This window comes from Bactrocera tryoni, chromosome 1 (genome assembly GCF_016617805.1).
Source record: "Bactrocera tryoni isolate S06 chromosome 1, CSIRO_BtryS06_freeze2, whole genome shotgun sequence".
Taxonomy (NCBI): Eukaryota; Metazoa; Arthropoda; class Insecta; order Diptera; family Tephritidae; genus Bactrocera; species Bactrocera tryoni.
The window spans coordinates 17,469,221-17,492,366 of record NC_052499.1 but is presented as its reverse complement, the minus strand read 5'-3'; the positions used below and the strand labels follow the sequence as shown (position 1 = coordinate 17,492,366).

Below are 23,146 nucleotides of genomic sequence, written 5' to 3'. Positions count from 1 at the left end.
TTTCTAAAAATGTATACATATATTATATATTTTGTGCAAAAATGCATTACTTTCTACTCAAAGTAATAAATGATGTTTCTTGTTTTTTTCGTTAAGGTTATCGTAAAAATTACCTTATAATTATCAAACCAACATTACAATTTACCGATTTCATGTCAAAACTTTAATTTTTCGGTTCTGGTTCAGTTGGAATTTCAAAGTAATGGCGAATTCTTTGTTTTAAATCGTGTTTGAAGTGTTCATGTACGAATGCAAATTCTACGGCATTCAGTGAAAGTTGAAGTAAATCGTTTTTGGTTAAGTTAAATGTATTTTTTGCTAATACGAATTCATTGGACAAGGTAGTGTCGAAAACACCACAATCGTCAGTGCATAATATTACTGCCGCTTTTTTACCATTAAAAATATGTTTAAAATGATGATCGTTATAGCATTTTACGGTGGAGCATTTCACATTACTCGTCAAACAGCATTCAATGGTTATATTTTTTCTATATATTTCATTTAGTTGAGGCTCACTTAGGAAAGTACCATGACCACATCGTTCCATGCCGAATTTAATCATTTGATCAATTTCTGCAGGATTGTGAATTTCTGCACAATGTAAGGCCAACTTTAAATTGTTTTTACGAGCTTTTTCCAATACTGGTATAAAGTGCATGAAATTACCCAGTTTCGGATTACCACTGAAGTCAATACCAGAGATAATGTCTTTATAAGTGTTCTTTAGTTGTAATGCAATATTAACTGTTTCTTCAGCCTCAGCTACGCTTTTACTTCTATCAATAGATAGCAGCAAGTTCACGTGAATACTTTCAATTTTCTTAGTACGTTCTATAGCCTTCAAAACACTTTTCACATATTCTTCTTTAGACATTTCCGAATTTTTTTTGGGAGTTGTGCGTAATTCCAAATAAATAACATTATCTTTGGCAAAATCTCTTATTGTTAGCTCTGTAGCTAATTGTAGGCCCCTCTTAGTGGCTGTTAATTCGTGCATATAACGGAACTTAAGAAAGCATTGGTCAAGATTTCCACCATCGAATACTAACTTTTCGCTGAGTAAAACCTTTTCATTGGAATTCACGCCGTATAGTTCTTCACACAACTCTTCAATTGATTTAGTGCATAATGATCCATTGAGATGTGCATGTAATTCAATCTTTGGCATTTGTCGTATAAAATTAGTTGTATCCATCGCACACCGGTTATTTCACTGAAATTTTGGCATATTTAGTTATTTACCTTATCATATATTATGGGGAAAAACATTTCAAAATTTCAAATACCTTCTTTTTTTATACGTATTTCTGTATTTGCTCTATCAGCTGTGCATAAAGAAGTAAACAAACGGCGATGACTGAAACCAATCGATAATATCGATATGTGTCACCAAGCCTTATCCGGTAGTTAAAAATGTATGATCTTACTTTGTAATTTTCGAGTTATCATTTTAAAAAAAGTACTTTAACAAGGACACTAAGTTGGTTTAGAGCTATATTTTTATGCACCATGTTATTGTGTAAAAGGAAATCTTAAAATTAAAAAAAATTTCAATTTTCTTTACATCCCATGTCGTCTGGCTACCTTTCTTTCTGACACTGCGCCATCTTGTGGCAACGAGTTAGCGCAAGCAGCTGTTTATTTAGTACTGTTGTACAGTTTGCGTGAAAAATATCTAAATACATTTCAGTTTACAAATTTTGGCTAAGACAATTTTTGAATTGTTTCCGGGAATCATAATGGTTGGGTTGTGTCGGTTATGTGCCGCTGTTCGTAAAAAGGATATGCTTATCCCAATGAACTTAGACATTTGCCAAAAAATAAGGGAGTGTTTTGGAATTGAAATGTGTAACAGTGGTGATAAGCTTCCCAAATGTGCCTGCGGCATCTGTTTAGAAACATTGCAAAATACCTTTTCCTTCTTCCAGAAAGTAAAGGAGTCGCAGGAATCATTAGCTTTATTATTAAGTAGTTCAAAAGATGACAAATCTGAAACTGTTAATGAAGTTTGTATTAGATTAAACGAAAGTGAACTAACTAATAGCCAAATTACTGCTCAATATATAGAATCGGTTAAAGATAATAAAATTAAAGAAGTTGACATAGAGACCGATAATGTGTTGACGTTAGATTCGATGGAGCTTAATATGCAAATGATACATAGATGCATAGAAGAAGATGGTGATGACGAATATCAAAGTTTAGAAATTCTAAATGTCATGGATGTCAATAGTTCGCTGACTGATATGGATGACAGAGTTGGAAGGGAGAGTCTCAGCCAACTTTCAGAAAATAGTACAGATGTTAAGATCGAAACATACTTTTTAGAAGATGTAGACGACGATTTAGAAGAAGGGTCAGAGGTTAATGAAGAAACTGATACAAAATCGCGAGATTTAAATGAAAACAATTTAAAACCTACAATTATTGAAATCTTACCTGCCAACAACTGCGTAACCAATTGTTCCAAGGTTTGTTTTGAGTAAAAATGTATATATGTATGTATGTATCACATACGTATTCATTTTAATTTCAGAGTTTTGAAACAACTGAAGCTAATAATGTCCAAGTAAACGAATGGAAATTATACACCTGGATTTGCCATTCTTGCTCTAAGATATGCGAAACTTTCGCTGCATTGCGTTTGCATGCTAAAGAGAATCACGAAGTGCATGAGACCAATTATCTGCAATTCAAGTGCGCTGATTGTCAAAAACTTTGTGTGCACTATAATAAATTTCTTAATCATGTGCGATTCCGACACTATCCTGAATTAAGTTTGCGTTGCGATGCCTGCGATATTCAGCAGGAATCTTATCAACAATTAGCTGCTCATAGAGAAAATTGTGCTGCAGCACAACAATATCCTTTAGTAGATTTGTGTAATATATGTGGAAAGAGTTTTCATAGTCGAAATGCTACATTAGTACATTCACGTGCACAACACAATGAGGAACATAGTGACAAAACCAACTGGCATCAATGTACTCAATGTGAAAAAAAGTTCAAACGAGTGGCGAATTTGCGGGCGCACGAACATATTCATTCAGGTACGTCGAGCTATATTGCCCAAATTCAGTTAATTAATATGCTATTATATTTCAGGTTTAAAAGAGTTTGCATGTGACATATGCGATCGGAAATTTCGTCAGAAGCATAATCTCGAAGTACATTTGTATACACATATAAACGAACGAGTTTTTGAATGTAAAATTTGCAATAAAAGGTAACCGATTCTTTACGAATTTTTTTATTTTTTAATTATTTACATTCATTAAGTATTCAAAAGCATTTAAAAATTTTCTTATACATACATATGTATATATTTAAATCCACAGTTTGAAAACATCAAATAGTTTGGAGAAACACCAGCTGATTCACAAAGATATCAAGAAGTTCGCCTGTGATTATTGTGACAAAGAATTTCGCACAAAAGATGCAAAGCTATCTCATGAACGTATACACACTGGGGAAAAACCTTTTAAATGCAAGTACTGTGACCGGTGTTTTCGTTTTCGTAGTGGGTTAATGGTTAGCATAAATATATTTTTGAAGTAATTTTGACAAAATACATAATGTTTCGTTTAATATTCCTTACAGGGCCACATTAATTTACATACGGGGAATCGTCCATATTCCTGCCAAGATTGCAGTCGTCAATTCACCAACTGGGGCAATATGAACAAGCACTTGAAACGTTGTTCTAAACGCCAAAGCAGTGGAAAGAGTACGTAGTTATGTTGTTTTAACAACAACAAAAACCTGTAAAAGATGTATAATACAATTCCTAGAAAAGAATACACAGCGTTACCTGTTATTATATTATCATTATTAACAATACGCGAATTGACTTCTACGCTTTGGTAACTTTGACCAGAGAACATAAAACATGTTTTTACATATGTTTTATGTTCTCTGGTCTATGTATGGCGTGACAGTTGACCAGTATAAACTATTCAGGATTAGAGAACAAAAATAAATTTTAATCATTGAAAATAGCTTTATTATGTTTCAAAATACTATCCATTAAAAGCTATATTCTTTTGCATGTGTTTGAATCTCTTCAGGTTTCGAAACGTTTATCTTTAACACACGAGAATAAAAAGGAATCATTCAGTTCTAAGTCAGGACTATAGAGTGGATAACTTATCAATTTGATGTTTTGAATACTGAAAAATGCAGTTGCTTCAGTCGATGTGTGAGAGTTTGCAATGCCGTGGTGAAGAGTGATCCGCCTTCGTCCGTTGGTTTTCCTGATTTCTTGAAAGACACCTGGCAAACAGATTGTTGTGTATCACTCAGAGTTTACTGTTCTGCGTTGTTGTATACGTAGTGGTACGGTTGCTTTATCCAGTTGTTCTAAAAAACTGGCAACCATTTGCTTAGAAATGTTTCGAGCGCGAACAACTTGTGTTGGATTCGGCTCTCCTTGAAACACCGATGCAGTCGACTGGTCTTTACTTTCGAGCAGATACGCGTGAATCCCCGTTTCATCATCTTTAATAATTTCATATACGTGCTTCGAAGCAGAACCATCGTTAACATTTTACGATTTAAATTTAACGATTGATAGATTATGAGGGATCTGGTGTGAAAATTTTTTTTTTCAGTCGAATGCCTATACAATATTGGTTGTATGTTGGTCCCACAAATGTCCATATTTGTCCCTATTTCATGATAGGTCATATAGATCTGGTAATATTAGTTTGTGTACAGTATCAATAGTTTCCGGAACAACAACTGATTTTGGACTATCTTCACGAAATCCGTCTTGGAGTGATCTACGACCTCTATTGAATTCATCATACATACCATCGATAAGCACTGGTCCTTTATGGAGCTTCATCGTCAAAAACTGAATTAAGTTTATCGATGCAGAGTTGCTGACTTAATCCACGCCTACTGAGCGTACTATTCGCAATACCATCACTCATCTTGAGACCCAGCATCCCTTATTGAATAATATTCGACCGAATAGATTACATTTAGCGTGCAGTGAAGAAATTATAGCAGCTGGGACTGTACACAACGACCGTGGAGAATTAATTCGGCGCCGATCTCATCAACTCAAATAAAAAATTAAATTAAAAGTGTGCAAAATACAGCTTGTGCAAGAACTGAAGTCGCTCGATCCTACCAAGGGACATCGCTCAATGAGCTCTTGAAAAGTTCCAAGAAGATCCAATGTTCTCGAGCCAAATTTTGTTCAGCTATAAGGCCCATTTGTAATGTAAACACGCAAAATTGCCGCATTTGGAACGAAGAGCAACATGAAAAGATTCAAGTGCTGCCATTTCATACAGAAAAAACTACGGTTTGGTATGGTTTGTGGTCGGTGGAATCCTCGGTCCATATTTCTTCAAAAATGATGCTGGTAAGAGCGTAACCGTCAATGGCTATCGTTATCGCGCCATGATAAACGAATATTTGAAGCCTAATTTGAAGCTCGTGATCTCGGCGACATTTGGTTTCAACAAGACGGCTCCATTTTCTACACATCGCAACAATCACAATTTGCACACTTCGGTGTGCAAATAATTTCACGTTTTGGGCAGATTGATTGGCCACCAAAATCATGTGATATCAGACGGTTAGACCCTTTCCAGCGAAGATATGTAAAGTCTGAAGCCTATTCGGACAAACCCTCTTCTATTCAGGCCTTGAAGCAAAATATCATCCGTGTCATTCGCCAGTTACTAGTCTAAATACTCAAACGATTCATCGAAAATTAAACTCAAGGGATGGACCATCTGAGACGTAGCCGCGGCCTACATTTGAAAGAGATAACCTTCAAATAATAAATGTCAAAGAGTATCCTTTCGAATGATAATAAACATTCTCCATTAAATTTGAAGTTGCTGTGCTTTTTTTCTTTAAAAGAGCAGGAAATCTCGAAATAAATCACCTTTATAACATTAAAAATGTCAAACATAAAGGCGTGAGTTGTCACATTGCCACATTGTCAAATTCCGAAATACAAATATCAACAGGAAACCTACATACATCTGTATATTTTTGCAGCATCTGTGCACTGATATATTAAAAAAGCGGAAGGGAGATATTTGACAACCTAATATTTGCTTAAACTGATACTTACGTGCTACCATTTAACCACAAATAATTACAATGCTCATATTTAAATTTTATAATTTTTTATATTTTTTTATTGTTAATTTTATTGCATGCACAAAAATGTTAATCTTACCATTTTATATTCTAATATATTTTTTCATACCTATAATGTGTATGTAAGTATGTATGCATGTATGTATGTATGTATGTAGTACTCTGTAATTATTTTCATTCATGTCTACACTCTTTGAGTTGGCAACACATAGTACAACTATTTCTATTATATGTATCTCAATTAATATTTTAACTTTGTATAGTAATTTCATTTTTACGCTACATTTTTCCTATATGTAATTCCTTACCGATTCACATACATTTCGCATGCACTGTCTTACATTTAACGCTGCGAATTTAAACTTTACAACCAATAATAATTCTGCCTACATTTAAGAAGACGAGTCGTACATTTTTTTCGCATATTTTTTGTGATCTTTCTCTAAAAAATTGAGGTTAAAAACATACTGTTTATTTTTTTATATGGCTGCGGTTTTTATTGTTTGCAATTGTTTTATAACAGTTGATTAAAGAATTAGGTTTTTTTTTAATATTAATTGCAACTACAATGAGATGTTGAAATGAAATAAAAAAAATTAATGGTTTTGGTATTAAACAATTTTGTTTTCATTTACTTAAGATAATAACTAGTACTATTTAATTATTATTTTTATTATTTTTGTACATTAGAGTTTTAGTGTTTTTCTCATTAGTATTTCGGCGTAATAAATTTTGGTTTTCATCTTCATAATGGGCATGTACTCAATGGCATTAGAGAAAACTGGTCGCTGTACATCAAAAGATATGTAATACAAAGTTAAATAAAAAAAATTAAAAAATATAAAATAATTGGGCATATAATTACATTTATACGTTTTTTGCATTTAAATTATTATTATTATTTTTTTTCGTTTGTGGATTTGTTCGTGTAAATTTAGTACTTTATTTGCTTGTAAACGAAATCAGTCATTAAGAGTTTATTAAGTATTTATTATGACACATTGTAACAGGTATATGTTATAATAATGATTACAGTGAACTTCGCCTAATTGCAATGCATAAATCAAAATTAAAAATAAAAAAATTGAAAATAGCAGTTTTATGCCCACGGCTTGTCGTTTCTTCTATATAAATATATTATTAAGAATATGGCAACTGCAAATTTTTACATTGACGGAATATTTGAAAATATTAACTGATGTAATGTATAGTAATCAGAAAACAATACCGTATTTTTCTAAAAACCAAGTGTATCGGTATGAAGAGAGCGTAAAGATACAAACGTGTTGTTGAGCCTTAATTTATTTCTTTTTGGTTGACAGCCATTGAACAAACAACATCATATTTTTTCAAATGTCAAATTTCGCACCGAAGCGAACCGAAGAGTGATGAGTTGCGAAAAGCATTAATTTTCTGTTTCCATTGGAAGAAAACTGCTACAGACCCGCATCAACTGCTTGGTAATCAAGCTCTATCAAAAGCAACATGCAAAAGATGGTTTCAACGGTTCGGAGATAATAATTTTGATGTGAAAAATAGAAAACGTCGATGACCACCAAGTTTGAAGACGCTGAATTGCAAGCAATATTGGATGAAGATGATACTTAGAGTCAAAAGCAAATGACAGCCATGCAAAAAAAAAAAAAATAATTTCAGAACTTTTGTAAGCCATGAGAAAGAGCCAAAAGTGCGGAAAATGGTTGCCACATGAATTGAATGAAAGACAAATGGAACCGAAATAAACACTTGTAAAATTTCGCTTCAAAGATACAAGAGAAGTTTAGTTTTGCATCGAATTGTCACTGGCGCTGAAAAATTGATCTATTTTAAGAACCCTAAACGGAGAAAAGCAAGGGTTTATCCGGAACAACCATCAACAACGACCGTAAAAACAGATCGTTGCGGTAAGTAGGCAATGCGCTGTGTTTGGTGGGATCAGAAAGGTGTGGTATATCACAAGCTCCTAAAACCTAGTGCAACTGTTAATACTAATCACTACAGACAACAAATGATCAATTTGAGCCATGCATTGATCGAAAAACGACCGGAATGGGCCAGAAGACACGACAAAGAAATTTTGTTACACGACATTGCACCTGCACACAAAGCGAAATCAGTGCGGGATACATTTTAAGTACTTGGCTGGGAGCTGCTACCCTCTCCGCCGTATTCACAAGACTTGACCCCTTGCGATTACAATTTGTTTTCATCGATGGGACACGCATTGGCTGCGCAGTTTTTCGATTCCTACGCAGAAGTCGAAAATTGGGTGTCTAATTTATTTATTTAAAAAGACGAACATTTCTATTGACATGGTATCTACAAATTTGACCACAGAAAGGCGGTCAAAATGTATAAAAAGCAACGGTCAATAATTAGAATAAATTCTGTTTCGTATTGTATTACAAAAAATGGCTCTTCAAAAAAACAAAAACGTTTTTTTTTTTAGCAATAATTGATAAGGAATAAATGATTTCAGTCATGGTACCGAAATTATTTGAGAGAAAAAGATCAATTTTAGTTGAAGATTAAAACAGGGTTTTGAAGTTTATAGCAAGCCTAACATTATCTCCAACTTAAAGAGACATGATTACAAAATACATATATGTGCAAATTTTGCAAATAACCTCAAAATATTTATTTATTGTTTGCAATTAAGTGGCGCTCACTGTGTATAAGAATTAGCTTATTGCAAATTAGCTGCTCAGTTTTACAATTAACATCAAGAATATGTTGTTAATAAACAAAATGGTTTTAGCTCTACTTTAGAGTATTTATTAATGTTTTTATTTACAATATTTATTTTTTTTTTGCTTACCATATTTAACATTAACTTTAACATTTTTAATCACTTACTTTTTTGCTAAAGAATTACTTGCTTTGGTTATAACATGAGTACACTAACATAAAAATCAGTCACATACACAAATACAATATTTTTTTCTTTTTGATTTTTTAATTAAATTCATGAATCGAAAATAAATGCTTAAGTATTTATTGCATGAAAACATGGCTCAATTACGCTGGCAAAAATTAGTTGTTTGCTTAGTATAATTAGTACATTTAGAAATACTGCTAAATATTTTTCTATATAACTAACAGTAGCGTTGGGTGTCAACTAACACCGCCAGAACGCTTTGATTACTGCTTGGACACTTCTGCCAGTTTGCGCAAGCAGTCGGCTTCGGCTTAGATTTCTGCGCTGCCACGTAAAAAGATGTCAGCGCCAACGCCGTTGCCACGACTAATGGCACGGTTCGGTTTGGAGCGTTGCGTTACTTCACTTCCCTCTTCTACAGGTTGCTGTTGTTTTCTGGGCGTTGGCGGCGCCGCATACTTGCGACTAGCGGCACGTTGATAGCGACGCGCTTGCACGGCCAAATCATCGAGCAGCAGTTCGTTTGTGGACTTAGCGCGCTGTGACGCGAAGCTCGGTCGTGGCGCGCCATTTACAGCGTTTACACCACTGATACCGCTATTTGATTTTGTATGGTTGATTGGTGGCGGTGGCGGCGCCGACTTTTTGCGCTTAGGCTCGTCCTTATTCTCACGCGTATTCGGCTGTTGGCGTACAAATGATTGACTCAATGTAGAACCGCGTAGAAAATCACCATCAGCATCACTACGTTCGCCGGCCGCTTCGCCTTCGCCTATCTCGCGATATAAATTTAATTGTGGTGAGTATTTGTGCAGCGCGTGCGTCATTTGCTCAATACTTAGTTGATCCTGCTTTAGCAGACTGTCGGAGGGCATTTTAACAAATGGGCGCTTTACTTTCGTTTGTGTTGCTTTGAGGCGGTCGAAGAGATTATGTAGTGTTGTGGCGCGTTGCTTTTGTTTTGCCAATGGCATTATGGTGCGTTTGCGCTTAAGCGTTTGTGTTGCATCGGCAACGGCGCCATTTGTTGGTAAGCGTTTGTTGCTGGCGTTGCCGCCTTTTTGTGTGTGCTTGTCGCTAAAGGCGGCTGTTTCATTGGCGTGTTGCCTGGGCAACCAATGTTATTGATGCGACTCGAGCTAAGCGACTTAAAAACATCATCGTCCAGTTCACTTAAACTTACCATTTGCTCTTCAAAACCCGTAGAATATGTGGTAGCACGGCTTAACATTGCCGGCGCGCTGATTTTTTTCTCATCTTCTTCGTCGTCATCGATGCCACTGTAACTGGCGAATATTTCATCGAAGGCGGCGCTCACAATGAGCGCTTCGTCATGTTCAACGTTTATGTGCGCGCCAACATCCATATCTTCTTCTTCTTCGTGGCTAACACGCTTACTATTGTGGCGTGCGCCACTATAGTCATAACTGTTAATATCTTCACAACCTTTATTAACAGCTGTTAAACGACTTGATATGGTGCCAAACAGATTTTTACGATAATCGTCATCCAGATGGCAATACTGCTGGATCAAGTGATCATCGTTCGCTTTTGCAGCGCGCGCAACTTCAGCGCAGTGCAAACTTAAAGTGCTGTGCCGCTTAAGGGGGCTACTACTCGGCGACAATACATTATTATTGTCGGCGCCAGGTAGCGACTGAGCGCTTAAGCTACTTTCGAGTTTAGTGTGTGCTGTTTTTGACGGTGCACGCTTAGCGCTGTTATTGAAAGCAGCCAGCAGCTGCTGTTTACTAAGTTTTATGAGGCGCTGACGTGATTCGTGTGATTTGCGCTTTAGTTGATGATATTTACTATTGCTAGTGCCGTGCTGAGAATGGCGTGACGCGTGTGTGGGCGTATCATATGTGTATGTGGTTGTATGTATGGCGCTTTTAAGTGTTGGCGTATACTTACAATTTCTCTCTGCCAACTGTTCGCGCTCCCACTGTTGCTGCTGTTGCAACGCCCAAGCGCGTTCCTTGGCGCGCTCTTGATCGGCAAGTTTGCGTTGCATAGCAAGCGTTTCGAATGTATGCACCATACTGCCCACATGTGAACGCACCTCTGGTATACCTAAATCGCCGCTGAAAAGATCACGTTGATGCCGTTGTTGCGCTGTGAGCAGCTCACCACCGCTAGCGCGCTTATTGAGCGTCGTTATACCGGTGGCATTTTTATAAAGCGCCCCGGCTGAGACGCTGGGACGTAGCGCGTCATGTTGGCGACGACGCTGCGGAAAACGTTCTATAAATTCAGTCGCTTCTTGTTGCCAAAGCAGTTCGCCATCGAATGTGGCTTTTGTGGTTGTTGTCGTTTTATGTGAGACCGGCTGCATTTGCGTTGTTGTTTTGTGTTGTCATATTATGTGTAACGTTGTATTGAAGAAATGTGTGTAAGTTGTATGTATAGGTGTAGTTGTTGTAGGCGTGTCCAAGCGACGGACATGAAAGTATGCAATATTGAAGAGAAAAGCAAATTAAAATTGAAGCCAAAGATGGGACAGTAGTGTGTAACTAATAAGCATGGAAAAAAGTTAAAGTGTCACTTGCTTAAGGAAAAGATTGAGAAATTAAAAAAAATAAATAGTGTGAAGTTAAGAACTGTGTATGTTTTTCACGTAACGTTGCTTGACAATTCTCTAGTCTTAAGATATTTATGATCTTAATTACTTGAGTATACAACGAAATATTATTTATCACAGCGCCGCCTGCCGGTAATCTTTAAAACATCAACGGCTATTCCGACGTCACTTTAGCTACTGTTTACGACTATGAAATTATAAATGATGACGATCTTGAAGAAAAATAGTAACCTAGCGGTATGGGAACATTAACATTAGATATATGCGGTAGAATGCGTATTATTGACTAGTGGGGTCAACATTCAACTTATGTGTTTTTTGGGAAATATTATATTTTTTATAGTGATCGATATTAAGGTAACTTTATTTATCGGACTAAGTGTTCTTATATTACGTGCGGTATTTTTGGCACTTGCCGAGATCTCAAAAGATTGAAAGGGCATCTAACCAGCATGTTACTATGAAGAGGTTTACTAACCTGCACTTACTGTGAGGATTTATACTTTTAGGAAACTGGGTATTTTAAAAGATATTTTACCTTTCTTGGTGCAGAATGATGATTATATTTTATCAAGATTGAGATGAAGTTCTCAGCGGTGAGTTCTTTGTGACGAACTCTACTAAACTATTCAGTCTCCTTTTTCCTAAAAGTTGAAGTTGAAGCACTATCACGTGTGATATTTTAGGCACTTGCCGAGATCTAAGAAAGCATCTAACTAGCACGGTCCTTTAACCATAAAAAGGCTTACCAGCCTGTGCTTACTGTGAGGATTTATACTTTTAGGAAACTGGGTATTTTAAAAGATATTTTACCTTTCTTGGTGAAGAATGATGGTTCTAATTTATCAACGACCCCTACCAAACTATTTAGTCTCCATTTTCTTTGAAGTCGAAGTCGGAGAACGATCCATTATTGGCGTTGTTTTAAAATCTGAAGTTATCTTTGTTCGGTCATTACTGCAAGCAGCCTTTGAATGAGATAAATGTTCTTGCGCAGCTGTCTAAACTCAGCTAAATTCCAAATCTATTATGAAAATACCACCTACCACCTACTATCTACTACATTGCTATAATTAATAATGTAAACTAGTGTTAAGTATAATTTAAGACCGATGCCAGAATAACACTTTACAGGGTTTTCCATAACCCTTCTTAATATATGATGTGGACTGGGCTATTACAGCATTTAATGAGTAGGCATTCGCGCATTCGATCAAAATTTTATATGAGATATTCACTATATTTGTATAATATATTATTGACCAAGAAGATTCGCCACTTAAAATATTTCGATGAATTTTAGAAATACATAGAGACAGGTTCAACAGTTAATCAGCTATTATGCGGGCGATAACTGTTATGGGTAACGATACATGCCGAATTTTTTTAATTTTTCTATGAATTGGATCGACTTTTTCGTATCAAAATGTGAATAATTTCAGAATTTTGTGAACTCCCTTTTCTAATATGCTTGTATGAGATACTTTTCCTATAGCTGGTGAAAGGCTTGAATTAGTGAAGGGTTTTTGTAGTTCGAAGATACTCGCTTAGTTTTTATATAAGCCTTATCATAGTTCTGGTTAGGTTAAGGATCGATCCTAACACGAATCTCAGTAGGATAGCTTAGCACGCCGGTACGTCATAATACCCAAAACTTCTATATAATGGATCACAAGATAAAACATCAAACTGCTTTGTGCTAATCACAAATTTGTTTAGACGATTAATGTCAGTTTCGGTTATATTTCCTGGTACGTCGTAAGTATGACGAAATGTATCAACCTCATACTGGCAAAAGCCGCACAATGGAGAAGAAAGTGTCTGGAAGTTTCCAGTCACCTTCCTCCATACAACAACGAGTGTCCGTTAACATTTTTGGCCTTACCGCATAAATACCTATTGAATAATGTTCAATTAAAACTACTAAATTGCGGCAACATGAATTTTACTAAGCGCAGGAAATTCAGTAGATCTCTTGCATTCTATACAAGGCCAACAGGAGCTCGCAGTCGTACAACAGCTAGTCGTTGACCAACGCTTACAGCTAATTCTAGTGAGGACAGACATTCCTTGACTAACTTCGAGCGCACAATAAGCGAGTTCAATACTCATTCATATTGGTTGCTCACTCCTTCAAAGAGGTTACACCTTGCAGCAGTATGTCTATCTATCTATGTATGTGAGGCTGATCATATAAGAAATAAATATGAGTGTTTATTTAAAGTTATGATTAAGGATTTGTTTAAGAAAAAAATCTCCGAGCTGTCGAGCTGTTACGAGTGAAGGCCTAATAATCGATACATTTTCGGAAAATCAATTTAAAATGTTTAAATTTGAATGACAATTTTAGACAATTAAATTAATAAAAAAAAAAAACATTTCTTAAACAAAATTTTGGTTTTCGTTGTAATTAAGCTAACAACAAAAATAAAAACAAAGACAAAGCAAACAGATATTACAAAACACTTATGATAAATGCATGACAACAACAATTGGGAGTGTTGTACAATGAAAGAGAGAAATAGTGATAACGAATTAATGATAAAGCTACTTACATTGTATATAAGAGAGATTTAAATGTTGCATCGCATGGATGTCACGCGTGTGTGCCAGTGTTTTTTAAGTAGGTGCAGGTATACATTTTGCTTTTTTGCAGGTATACATAGGTGAGTGTGTGTGTATGTGCAACATAAATGTGAGATTGTATGTACTTCGATTCAATGCTGCCGGTTTCAGCGGTGACGTGTTCAACACAAATGCCGCGTTATGCAACACTGCTCACATATACATATACATAAAGAGTATGTATGTATGTACATATGTGCGACAACAATAATATGTGAATACAGACTGGTAAATATGCGCGTGTGTACGCTTTGGAGGACATAGCTGGGTAGACATGGTACATTGTATGCGGGAGTCAATGATTTAATAGTAATTATTATCGCATTGCATGCTCTCGCTGGAGCTCGAATATTGACTGGTCATCGAATTGGCTTTGCTGATATTATTTATTTGCGTTGTATTGCTGTTTGCATTGCAATTGTTGTTGTGTTTGCGCTCCTTACCGCCGCCACGATTCATTTTGCCCGACTTTTCGGTGGCTGACGATTGTGGTTGTTGCTGCAGCGAACGACTGCTGCGCGATTTCGTTGGTTTCAATTGTTGTTGTTGTTGTTGTGACAAATGTTGTTGCTGTTGGTGTGCGCTCGCCTTACTCTTATGCGACTTGCTGCCGCCGCTTTTGCTATGCTTTAAACTATGGTGATGATGCTGCGACTGATTTTGCGCGCGCTGCGGACCGTTGCCGCTTTGATAATGCTGCTCGCTCTGCTGCTGTTGCTGCTGCTGCTGTTGGTAGTGATTCAATGTGCTATTGCTGTGATAGAGCACTGCATCCTGTGTGGAACCATCATTACTGCCACTGCCGCTACCGCTTGCAGTGCTGCCACGGCCATAAATCTGCGACTTCGACTGACTGCGATACAAATGTAAATTGGCCACACCGTAGGGATCGAGACTGTCGAAAGTCTGCAAGTAGTGCGGACTTATTTGATTATAATCACCCATACAAGCGGACGCATTCGATGTGGTCGCGCCGGCGCTGCGTCGATCCAATGTATTGGTGCGTTGTGTTGCATGCGTGGGCTCACGATAGTGCGGCTGATGGCCGCCCTGGCCATGCTTATAGTGCGTTTGATTGCGTTCGCGATAGTCCAGCGAATTGAAGTGATGCGGTGCCACCGGTTGGAACGTCGATAGCGACGTCGAGCAGATGGTTGGCGATAATGCGTTGGCGGCCGATACCGTTGTGGCGTTCGGTAGAATAGTGGAATGATGGCCGTGATGTGCTAAATAGCCCAGTGTGCTGGTGGTGGTGATGGTGTTGTTAGGCGATTCAAGTGTAAGTGGGTGTGGCAGGGGTGCGGGTCTGTCTGTGTGATTGAATTTATGAAGACCAGTGTGATTGTTGATGGTGGTGGTGGTGGTGGTGGGTTCGTTGCTGCGGCCGCACTTGATCGCTACAAAGGAGGTCGGCAATGGCGGCAGCGGTGGCGTGTTGGAGCGCACCATATTCAAGGTGGCGGCGGGCAAAGATGTTGCTGCCGTTGCTGCTGCGTTGTTGCTGTTGCCGCTGTTGTTGTTGTTGGTAGTTGTGGTGGTTGTGTGGTGACTGGTGTGGTTGTTGTTGTTTTTGGTTAGAGTGGTTGTGGTGGTGCAGGTGCTGGACAGGGTTGCCAGTTCGCGCTACGCACCATGATGGTTGCCAAATGTGCGCAGTACCGGCACACTCTACATGCCATAGCAGCAGACAACAACAATGATCCCCGATACGGTGTGAGTTTTGTAGGCGTGTGCATAAAAGGAATTTGGTTTTATTGAAAAAGAGTTCATAATTGAATTCGTTAACGATTTTAGTGGTTTACTTTGGTTTTGCAAGTTAATAAGAGTTTGGAGTTTTTTTTTTTTTTGTTTTTGCAAAAAAGGTAAATAGCAAATAGCCATAAGGTTAAATAACAATGTAGAAAATTTCAATATTTCTGTAGAGAATTTATAAATAAATTAGTATACTTTTTATATATGAGTTGTAAATTTTCGTGGATTTCTTTTTGTACTATTCGTTGATCTTGGTTTGTTATTGTAATTAAATTTGTAGTTTTAGTTACTGTGATTAAATAGTAGTAGTAAGTAGTTATTATTGTTGCAATAGCTGTAGTAATATCGCTTGATTTCAAAATTACTGTGAAGCCAAAACAACTAAAAGTTTACAATTAAAAGCGTCGAAAAAGTGAAGCTTAGAAAAAACGTAAAAAAATATAAAATATTATTTGCTTTATTAAAAAATAAATAAATATACAAATGTACATGTGTAGATAAGTTGTGAATGAAGTTGCTGAACAAATGTGCATGACTGTCGATTGTTTTTTGCAAAGTGAGAACACCATATTACTACATACTCAGTGTTAGGTTTTCCAACTCTACATTTATGTATATTGAAGGAGAGTGGTGAAATTACCGCAAAATCGTTGAGCTACGACTACTATTTACGTTTAGAAATTAAAAAAGATTTTTCAAAAAAAAGTAAGGGTATAAAAATCAAAATCATAATTATATATGAAATAATAAAAGTAAAAAATTTAAATTCAATTTACTTAAGGATATGACAGATGACAGGGAGGGCTGACTAGTGATGTTACAAATCGACTCTACGAGTAAATAGTAAGTTATTTAATATAATACATAATACAAATATACTTATTGGTTACTAATACTAACTACTATTTAGCAAAACGCTACAAAGTTACAAATAATATTTAATACAATTGACATATACACTAAGATAAGCCGAAAAGTAATTATATATGAAATATGATAATTTTCATGGATTACACATTTTTCAAAAAGTCAATGAGATTTTAAAATATGTCAGTGAGGTAGGGTATGAAAAATGTCGAGTTAAAAAAACTGATTGCAAGGTTATCTTTGAAAACACAATTCGTTAGATTTTTTGAATATTTTTTTCTTTTTTTTTATTATTTTTTTTTACTCAATTTCACATATTTTAAAATGTGTCAGTGGGTTAGGGTTGGCAAAACGTTAAACATTTCGCTTTGAAAATAGAGTTTCGAAAGCTTTTTTGTTATTTATTGATTTCTAAAATTTTTGTTAGTATAGTTTTGATTTTTTTTATATATTTTTTTAATTTCTTTATTTTTGCTTGTATTTTTTTGCTCAAATTCGCCGATTTAAATAAGTCAGTGGGGTAGCGAATGCAAATTGTCGGAGTAAAAAAAAGTTGCAAGCAAGCTGTTTTGTTATTTATTAATTTTTTTACTTTGAATTTTTTTTTTAATTTAAAAATTTTATTTTTGTATTTTGTTATATTTTTTTTAGTCAATTTCAAGGAGTTAAATATGTCACTGGACAGCGAATAAAACGTCATGGTTAAAACAAAATATTGCAAGCTTAAAAACTTGTTTTAAATTTTTTTAAATTTATTTAATTTTAAAATTTTAAAATTTTTAAAATTTTTTTTAAATGAATTTTAAATTGAATTTTTTAAAATTTATTTAATTTTAAAATTTAACATTTTTTTTAATATTTTATATAAATTTATTTATATTTATTAATATTTTTTTTTAAATATTTCGCTGTGAAAACATAATTTCGAAAATTTTAAAGTAGTTAGTTTTTTTTCAATTATTTTTTTTATGGTTTTCGCTTTTCGCTTTTCACTTTTTTTATACATTTTTTCATAAATCTGTGGATAAAGCGCTGTTCAGTAATAATTCATGCTTGCATTTCTGCCTAAATGAGGGGTGTAAATAATATCGAATTTAATTCCTACTATTTTCAAATTTAGATTTGTTTGGAAATCGAATATTTCCTCCGCACAAAAATGAGGCAGGCTCAGAAGAAATTGGAGAAATTTATTTAGCTTGTTGCGCAACTTCCATGCTCGCTATATTTGGGTTCTGTGCTCAATATGGCAAAGTGGTGCAAATACTTAACTCTATAGTTCAGCGTAATTTTCGTCAAAATGGATTCTTCTCTTTCGCATACCATTCGTATAGTACTGTGAGCAAAAAAAGTAAGACTTTTTAATTTAAATTTCGTCGAATTATTTTTCTAGGTTGGCAAGTAATTAATAGTGTTTAGTATATGCTTGTCATTCTGAAGTGTGGCGATTTTTACATTGTGTGAAATTATTCGACAAAGAAGTTCCACTAAATTTTGTGTGCGGAATTAAATTTCTGGTGCCGAAACATTCAGTATGTTGAAAAAGGCCTTCGGTGATAATTGTTTGTCGCGAACACGTGTTTTTGATTGGTACAAATTGTTCAAAGAGGGTCGAGAATGCGTTGACGACGTACCACCTCTAGGACAGTCATCAAAAACAACTGATGTTGGCAATAAAATAAAGGAATTGGTGCTTGATGATTAACAGTCAGAGATCTTATTCGCATCGTTGGAATATCGAAAAGATCAGTTAAGACCATTTTGAAAGATCATTTGAGCCTAAGAGAAGTAAAAGCACGATTAGTTCCAAAATCCCTCAATTTTTTCAAAAACAGCGTCACATTAATGTCTGTGCAACAATGCTTACCGACTACCAGGGTATCATGAAACATATTATTACTGGCGATGAGCCTAAGATCTATGCGTACGACCTGGAAACAGACGATCAATCGACAGAAAATCATGGCAAAAGTGAGCCGAAGCCGAAAACCCCACGTCAAAGCAGGTCAAAAATCAAAGTTAAGTTGGCAGGTTTCTTCGATTAGCGACGTGTGGTGCACTCCGGATTCCTTCCGACCGGCCAAACAGGCAAGAAGGAACACAAGTGGAGTGTTATGCGTCATTTGCGCGAAGCTATTCGTAAAAAAAGGCCGGAATTATAGGCCGACAAATCTTGGCAACTCTTGGCAACTCTTTTCACGATAATGCACCGTCGCATACTGCATTGATTCTTCGTGAGTTTTTAGCCAAATTTCCAACCAATATGGTGCTGCAACTCCCGTAATCGCCTTATTTAGCTCCGTGTGACTTCTGGCTATTCAACAAATTCAAACGACCGCCTCGGGGAAACCATTTTGAATCAATTGAAGACATTAAACATGAATCGCTACGCGCATTGAAGACTATTCCGAAAACTGACATTAACAACTGTTTCGAGGATTGGCAAAAACTTGTGCCAACGTGTATTGGAGCCAAGAGGGTTTACTTCGAGTTGGAGGATATAGATTTTGTACCACTAATTAAGCATTTTAAAATTATGAAAAAAGTCTTACTATTTTTTGCCCATGGTAGTAAAAGAAAAAGCTATCACAGAATTATAGACTTCATTAAGTAGCTAGATGTTAGTAAGAAGTTACTTTATTTTGATAAAAGTTGAATTCATTTTTATGAAGGATACGTAGTGAGCTAATATAGAGATTCGTGAGTATTGAGATCATAAAATTATGGCAAAGTCTATGGGAAAATTGTAAAATGGTATGAGAAACAAAATATATTTTTTTGTTTACATAGTTGACTTTTAGACTAAGTACGCATGAAAAAAATCTCTTTCTGTTTGTTGTTTTTTGGTTAACTAAAAGTACAGAAGAATCTATAATAAAGTACATTTTTATTTAAATACAGCAGCAAATCTACTCAATAATAGAATAAATGAATAAAATATCAATATTACAATATACGTATATATCAGCTAACTACATATGTATGTGTGTAAGTATAGCGCCAACTTGTGTAATAGCTTACCAAATATTACACACCACTACATAAGCAAACTTGTCACATATGAAGTTTTATTAATATTTAGATTTTATTATAATGAAAAAATATTGTTTCATCATTGGTTGAGTTTTTGATTTACTACATTAGTATATTTTCGAATACGACGCTGCATTTTTTTTACAACATTTATTAAAAAACCCATACTAAACTAAAAACTAAAAGCATGCATTGGAAATATTCTACTATTTGCAAGTAATTATTAAAAACTACATAAAATAAATGAAATATATTTATTAAATATTTATTTACTCGAACAGGCAACATCAGCGAACACGCAGTTTTAGTGCTTCGTGTAAAACTCTTGCGTTGTATTATAATACAATAATATGTATGTATATACAGGTTTATATATTTAAATATATATGTATGTATTGCAATGGCATGCAGACACGTGGCTAATTTACTTAAGCGACACACGGAATGTCGCGAGCAATTCTTAAGCTAATTAAACAATTTCAAGAGGAAAAGAAGACGACACACTGCAATGAGAAGAAATAAAAAGTTAAACATGCGAAGAGATGAGCAGCAATTTCGCTTAGCTGCCAGCAGTGTGCAGAAACAACAACAATAAGAGCATAATTTGATCATGCAGTTCACTTTACGTAGCATCACTTTCAGCCACATGTTGTGCGCAACAATTGTGTAGTGCGAGCCAGCGGCGTCGTCAGTATTTACTGTTGAGGGCTATTTTGATATACCCAAGCTCACATTGCAGGCATGACCTACAAATTTTAGTAAAATGACTACTTTATTGCAGCCAGAAATCATGTTTGGCATGTACATATATGTTATAGTTGTCCGAGCTGAAAAATTTTCATGAAGATTATAGTGTTGTCTTTGAAAATAATCTACGCCGAATTTCGTGATGATATCTGGTCAAATAAAAAATTTTTCCATATGAGAACTTGATTTTTATTGGACATTCTGTATGGCAGTTATAAGCTAAACTGATTTGACATCGGCGTTTCCGACAAATAAAGAGGAGAAAAGAACGTTTCAGACCAATATAACAAAAACTGAGAGACTAGTTCGCATATAATCGCTAAATCGAATCTATTATAATCATTTACTAGTATATATTGGATGTACATATGTGATTGGTAGCACTGGAGATATACGACTGCAACGACAAAATGCGAAAAGACTTTTTCGACTACCCAATATGTATCACACTATGTCATACCATATTGTGTTGGAAAGGGAGATTTTAAGCTTCATTTAACCAAAAAAAACTAAATTTTTTGAAGTTGAAAAAAGTTAGAGCTGTTCAAAAATGAGTCAAAATAATGAAGAAATTCGCTCGAGTAGCACAACAATGGTTCGCCAGCTTCCATTCTGTAAATTTCGAAATTTCGATTTACATTGACATCTAGCGGAAAAATGGCAAAAAGTGGTCGACCAAAATGGTACATATTTGTTTATTTATTTATTATTGTAAATATATTAAAATAAGTTGAAATTTGATTAGAAATACGAAAAGGCGACTACCCAATATATATGTTATATAGTATACTTCATAGGGGTCCAAACAAACTTAATGTACCCTGCTTAGAGCAAAATTAATATACGCGCTTATTAACCCCTCTAAACCCACTTTTGAGACCATGTCACTGTCGTGCGAGTTTCAGGTAAAAACCAATTAAGTCGCAGCAAAGTTTGAGTATTTTTTGCATTTAATTTACACCTCTTTATTGCATTCTACTTAAGTAGTCGTAGCTTTTAGCGCGCGCACAGCAAAGTTTCTCGCATTTAGCACGGATAACGCTGAGACAAACAATTAGTGATAGGGGTTATTGGTTGGCTGAATAAATAGGGGTCTTGGTAGCTGCTTGTTGCCTTAAGGTGCGCATCTCTACGGAACGACAAAGCAAACACACGTTTCCGAAAGCATCTATGTATGTATAGATGCCAATACAGCTAGAGCCAGTGGGGTTAAAGAGTACTTGGCAGAGGTGTACGAAAGAATGCAAATAGACATTTGCTCCGCAATGCGAGACAAGAGTTTAAATATTTAAGTTTCGTTGCCAGCGGGTTAATAGCGCTTGCAGCTGTTGACACAAAGAACTGCACAGAGCGGCGGAGACGGCGGATAAAGAGCCAGCACGCACTTACGCTGTAAATTTTAACTTGGAGTTGATATTTTGAAATTAAATGCAGGGAAAGATAATAAAATTACGCGTGCATTAAATGAAGCGTACGATGGCGAAGTGTGTGTAAAAGATTTTAGTAGCAAGAATGACGGTAAAATAGAATGAATAGAACATGTCGTCATAGGAATTTCAAATAAGCTGAGTGAAATCTTGGCGAAATTATTAGCTTCATTCACAGTTTGCTGCGAGTTAAGATTTGAAGTATACACATATGCGCTGGGTTAGTGGAACTGTTTAGAAGGAAGAAGGCAAAAAGATTGAGAAAAATTCGCTGTTATATGTTATAAAGTTTGTGACTATTATGCGAGTAGACTCACTGAAACTGCTTGACTTAGTGACTCACATTTATATACCTTCGTTTATCTGCTGGTTTGAGATGAAGTTCGTTTCTTAAATAAACTGCCATATATGTATATATATATATATATCTGTTCATTGTTGGTGAATCGTTTCGTGAATCGAAAAACAAGTTAAATTGTTTCTTCTGACAACTTTTTTAATTTGTTAGATAATTCATTCAAATTGATGAAAAGTTATTTTGTTAGTAGATCCAACCGAAGAGATTAGTAAAGCAAGAAGTTTTACCTCAAAATCAAAGAAGTATTGTAAAACTAATTCTAATAGCTTATTGGAAATCTGTTGGTAGAAAGTAGTTCCTTTGAACAGAGGTCTTTTGGAGCCAGGCAAACTTTTGGCTGCTAAACAAACACTAATTAACATCAAAATCTCATGTGAACATAAAAAAAATGTACCAAACTAGAAAAAAAATGTTACCAATTCGGCTTGTGCAGTTTTATGGACCAGTCCGGTTCAATTTTGATCATGAGTGTAAAAATTTATTCATGGTTTTTTGCATGTTGACAGCGCTGACTATCTCAAAGAATGGATCTAATGAATTTTATGCGGTCTTTGTCTTATGCAACTGGGTAAATAAATAAGGTATCCAAAACAGAAAGGAATGGTAAGCCAGCTCTGGTCTAAAAAGTTCAAGTGAGGGAGTCATCAGTCAATTAAGCGAGGAAAGAACTAATATAAGCTTATACAGAAGTCGATTAACACTTTCCCGGTTGAAAATAAAATTTAAAGCACGCTTTGAAGTACATTGTGACA

At 35.5% G+C, this 23,146-nt stretch overlaps 3 protein-coding genes across 4 annotated transcripts in view; 1 reads left to right on the top strand and 2 right to left on the bottom strand.

Annotated features, from left to right (window-relative positions):
- Positions 1 to 16: 16 nt before the first annotated feature.
- Positions 17 to 1,447, bottom strand: LOC120766732 (adenosine deaminase-like protein). The gene is made up of 2 exons (XM_040092385.1): positions 1,290 to 1,447; positions 17 to 1,216 (listed from the first exon to the last, which is right to left on the bottom strand). Exon 2 carries the CDS (start codon positions 1,196 to 1,198, stop codon positions 164 to 166), a length of 1,035 nt encoding a protein of 344 aa, XP_039948319.1. The 5' UTR covers positions 1,199 to 1,216; positions 1,290 to 1,447; the 3' UTR covers positions 17 to 163.
- Positions 1,448 to 1,630: 183 nt separating this feature from the next.
- LOC120766729 (zinc finger protein 485-like) lies at positions 1,631 to 5,286 on the top strand. Of its 2 annotated transcripts, XM_040092379.1 has the most exons (7): positions 1,633 to 1,745; positions 1,932 to 2,474; positions 2,540 to 3,053; positions 3,109 to 3,229; positions 3,342 to 3,534; positions 3,604 to 3,730; positions 4,071 to 5,286. In XM_040092379.1, the coding sequence occupies exons 1-7, from the start codon at positions 1,743 to 1,745 to the stop codon at positions 4,103 to 4,105; spliced, it is 1,536 nt and encodes a 511-aa protein (XP_039948313.1). In that variant the 5' UTR covers positions 1,633 to 1,742; the 3' UTR covers positions 4,106 to 5,286. The 2 variants fall into 2 exon arrangements, with proteins under 2 accessions (XP_039948312.1, XP_039948313.1); XM_040092378.1 differs by having other exon boundaries at positions 1,631 to 2,474.
- A 1,744-nt stretch (positions 5,287 to 7,030) lies between these two features.
- Positions 7,031 to 23,146, bottom strand: part of LOC120766854 — a 159,475-nt gene continuing 143,359 nt past the window's right edge. Inside the window, 2 exon segments of the mRNA XM_040092581.1 lie at positions 7,031 to 10,050; positions 10,053 to 11,336. Coding sequence (XP_039948515.1) covers positions 9,319 to 10,050; positions 10,053 to 11,336 — 2,016 coding nt within the window. The 3' untranslated portion in view covers positions 7,031 to 9,318.

Coding starts and splice junctions, on each gene's coding strand:
- LOC120766729 (XM_040092378.1), top strand. CDS start 1,743: ATGGTTGGGTTGTGTCGGTTATGTGCCGCTGTTCGTAAAAAGGATATG. Junction 3,054..3,108: donor GCACGAACATATTCATTCAG/GTACGTCGAGCT, acceptor ATTATATTTCAG/GTTTAAAAGAGTTTGCATGT. Junction 3,535..3,603: donor GTTTTCGTAGTGGGTTAATG/GTTAGCATAAAT, acceptor TATTCCTTACAG/GGCCACATTAATTTACATAC.
- LOC120766732 (XM_040092385.1), bottom strand. CDS start 1,198: ATGGATACAACTAATTTTATACGACAAATGCCAAAGATTGAATTACAT.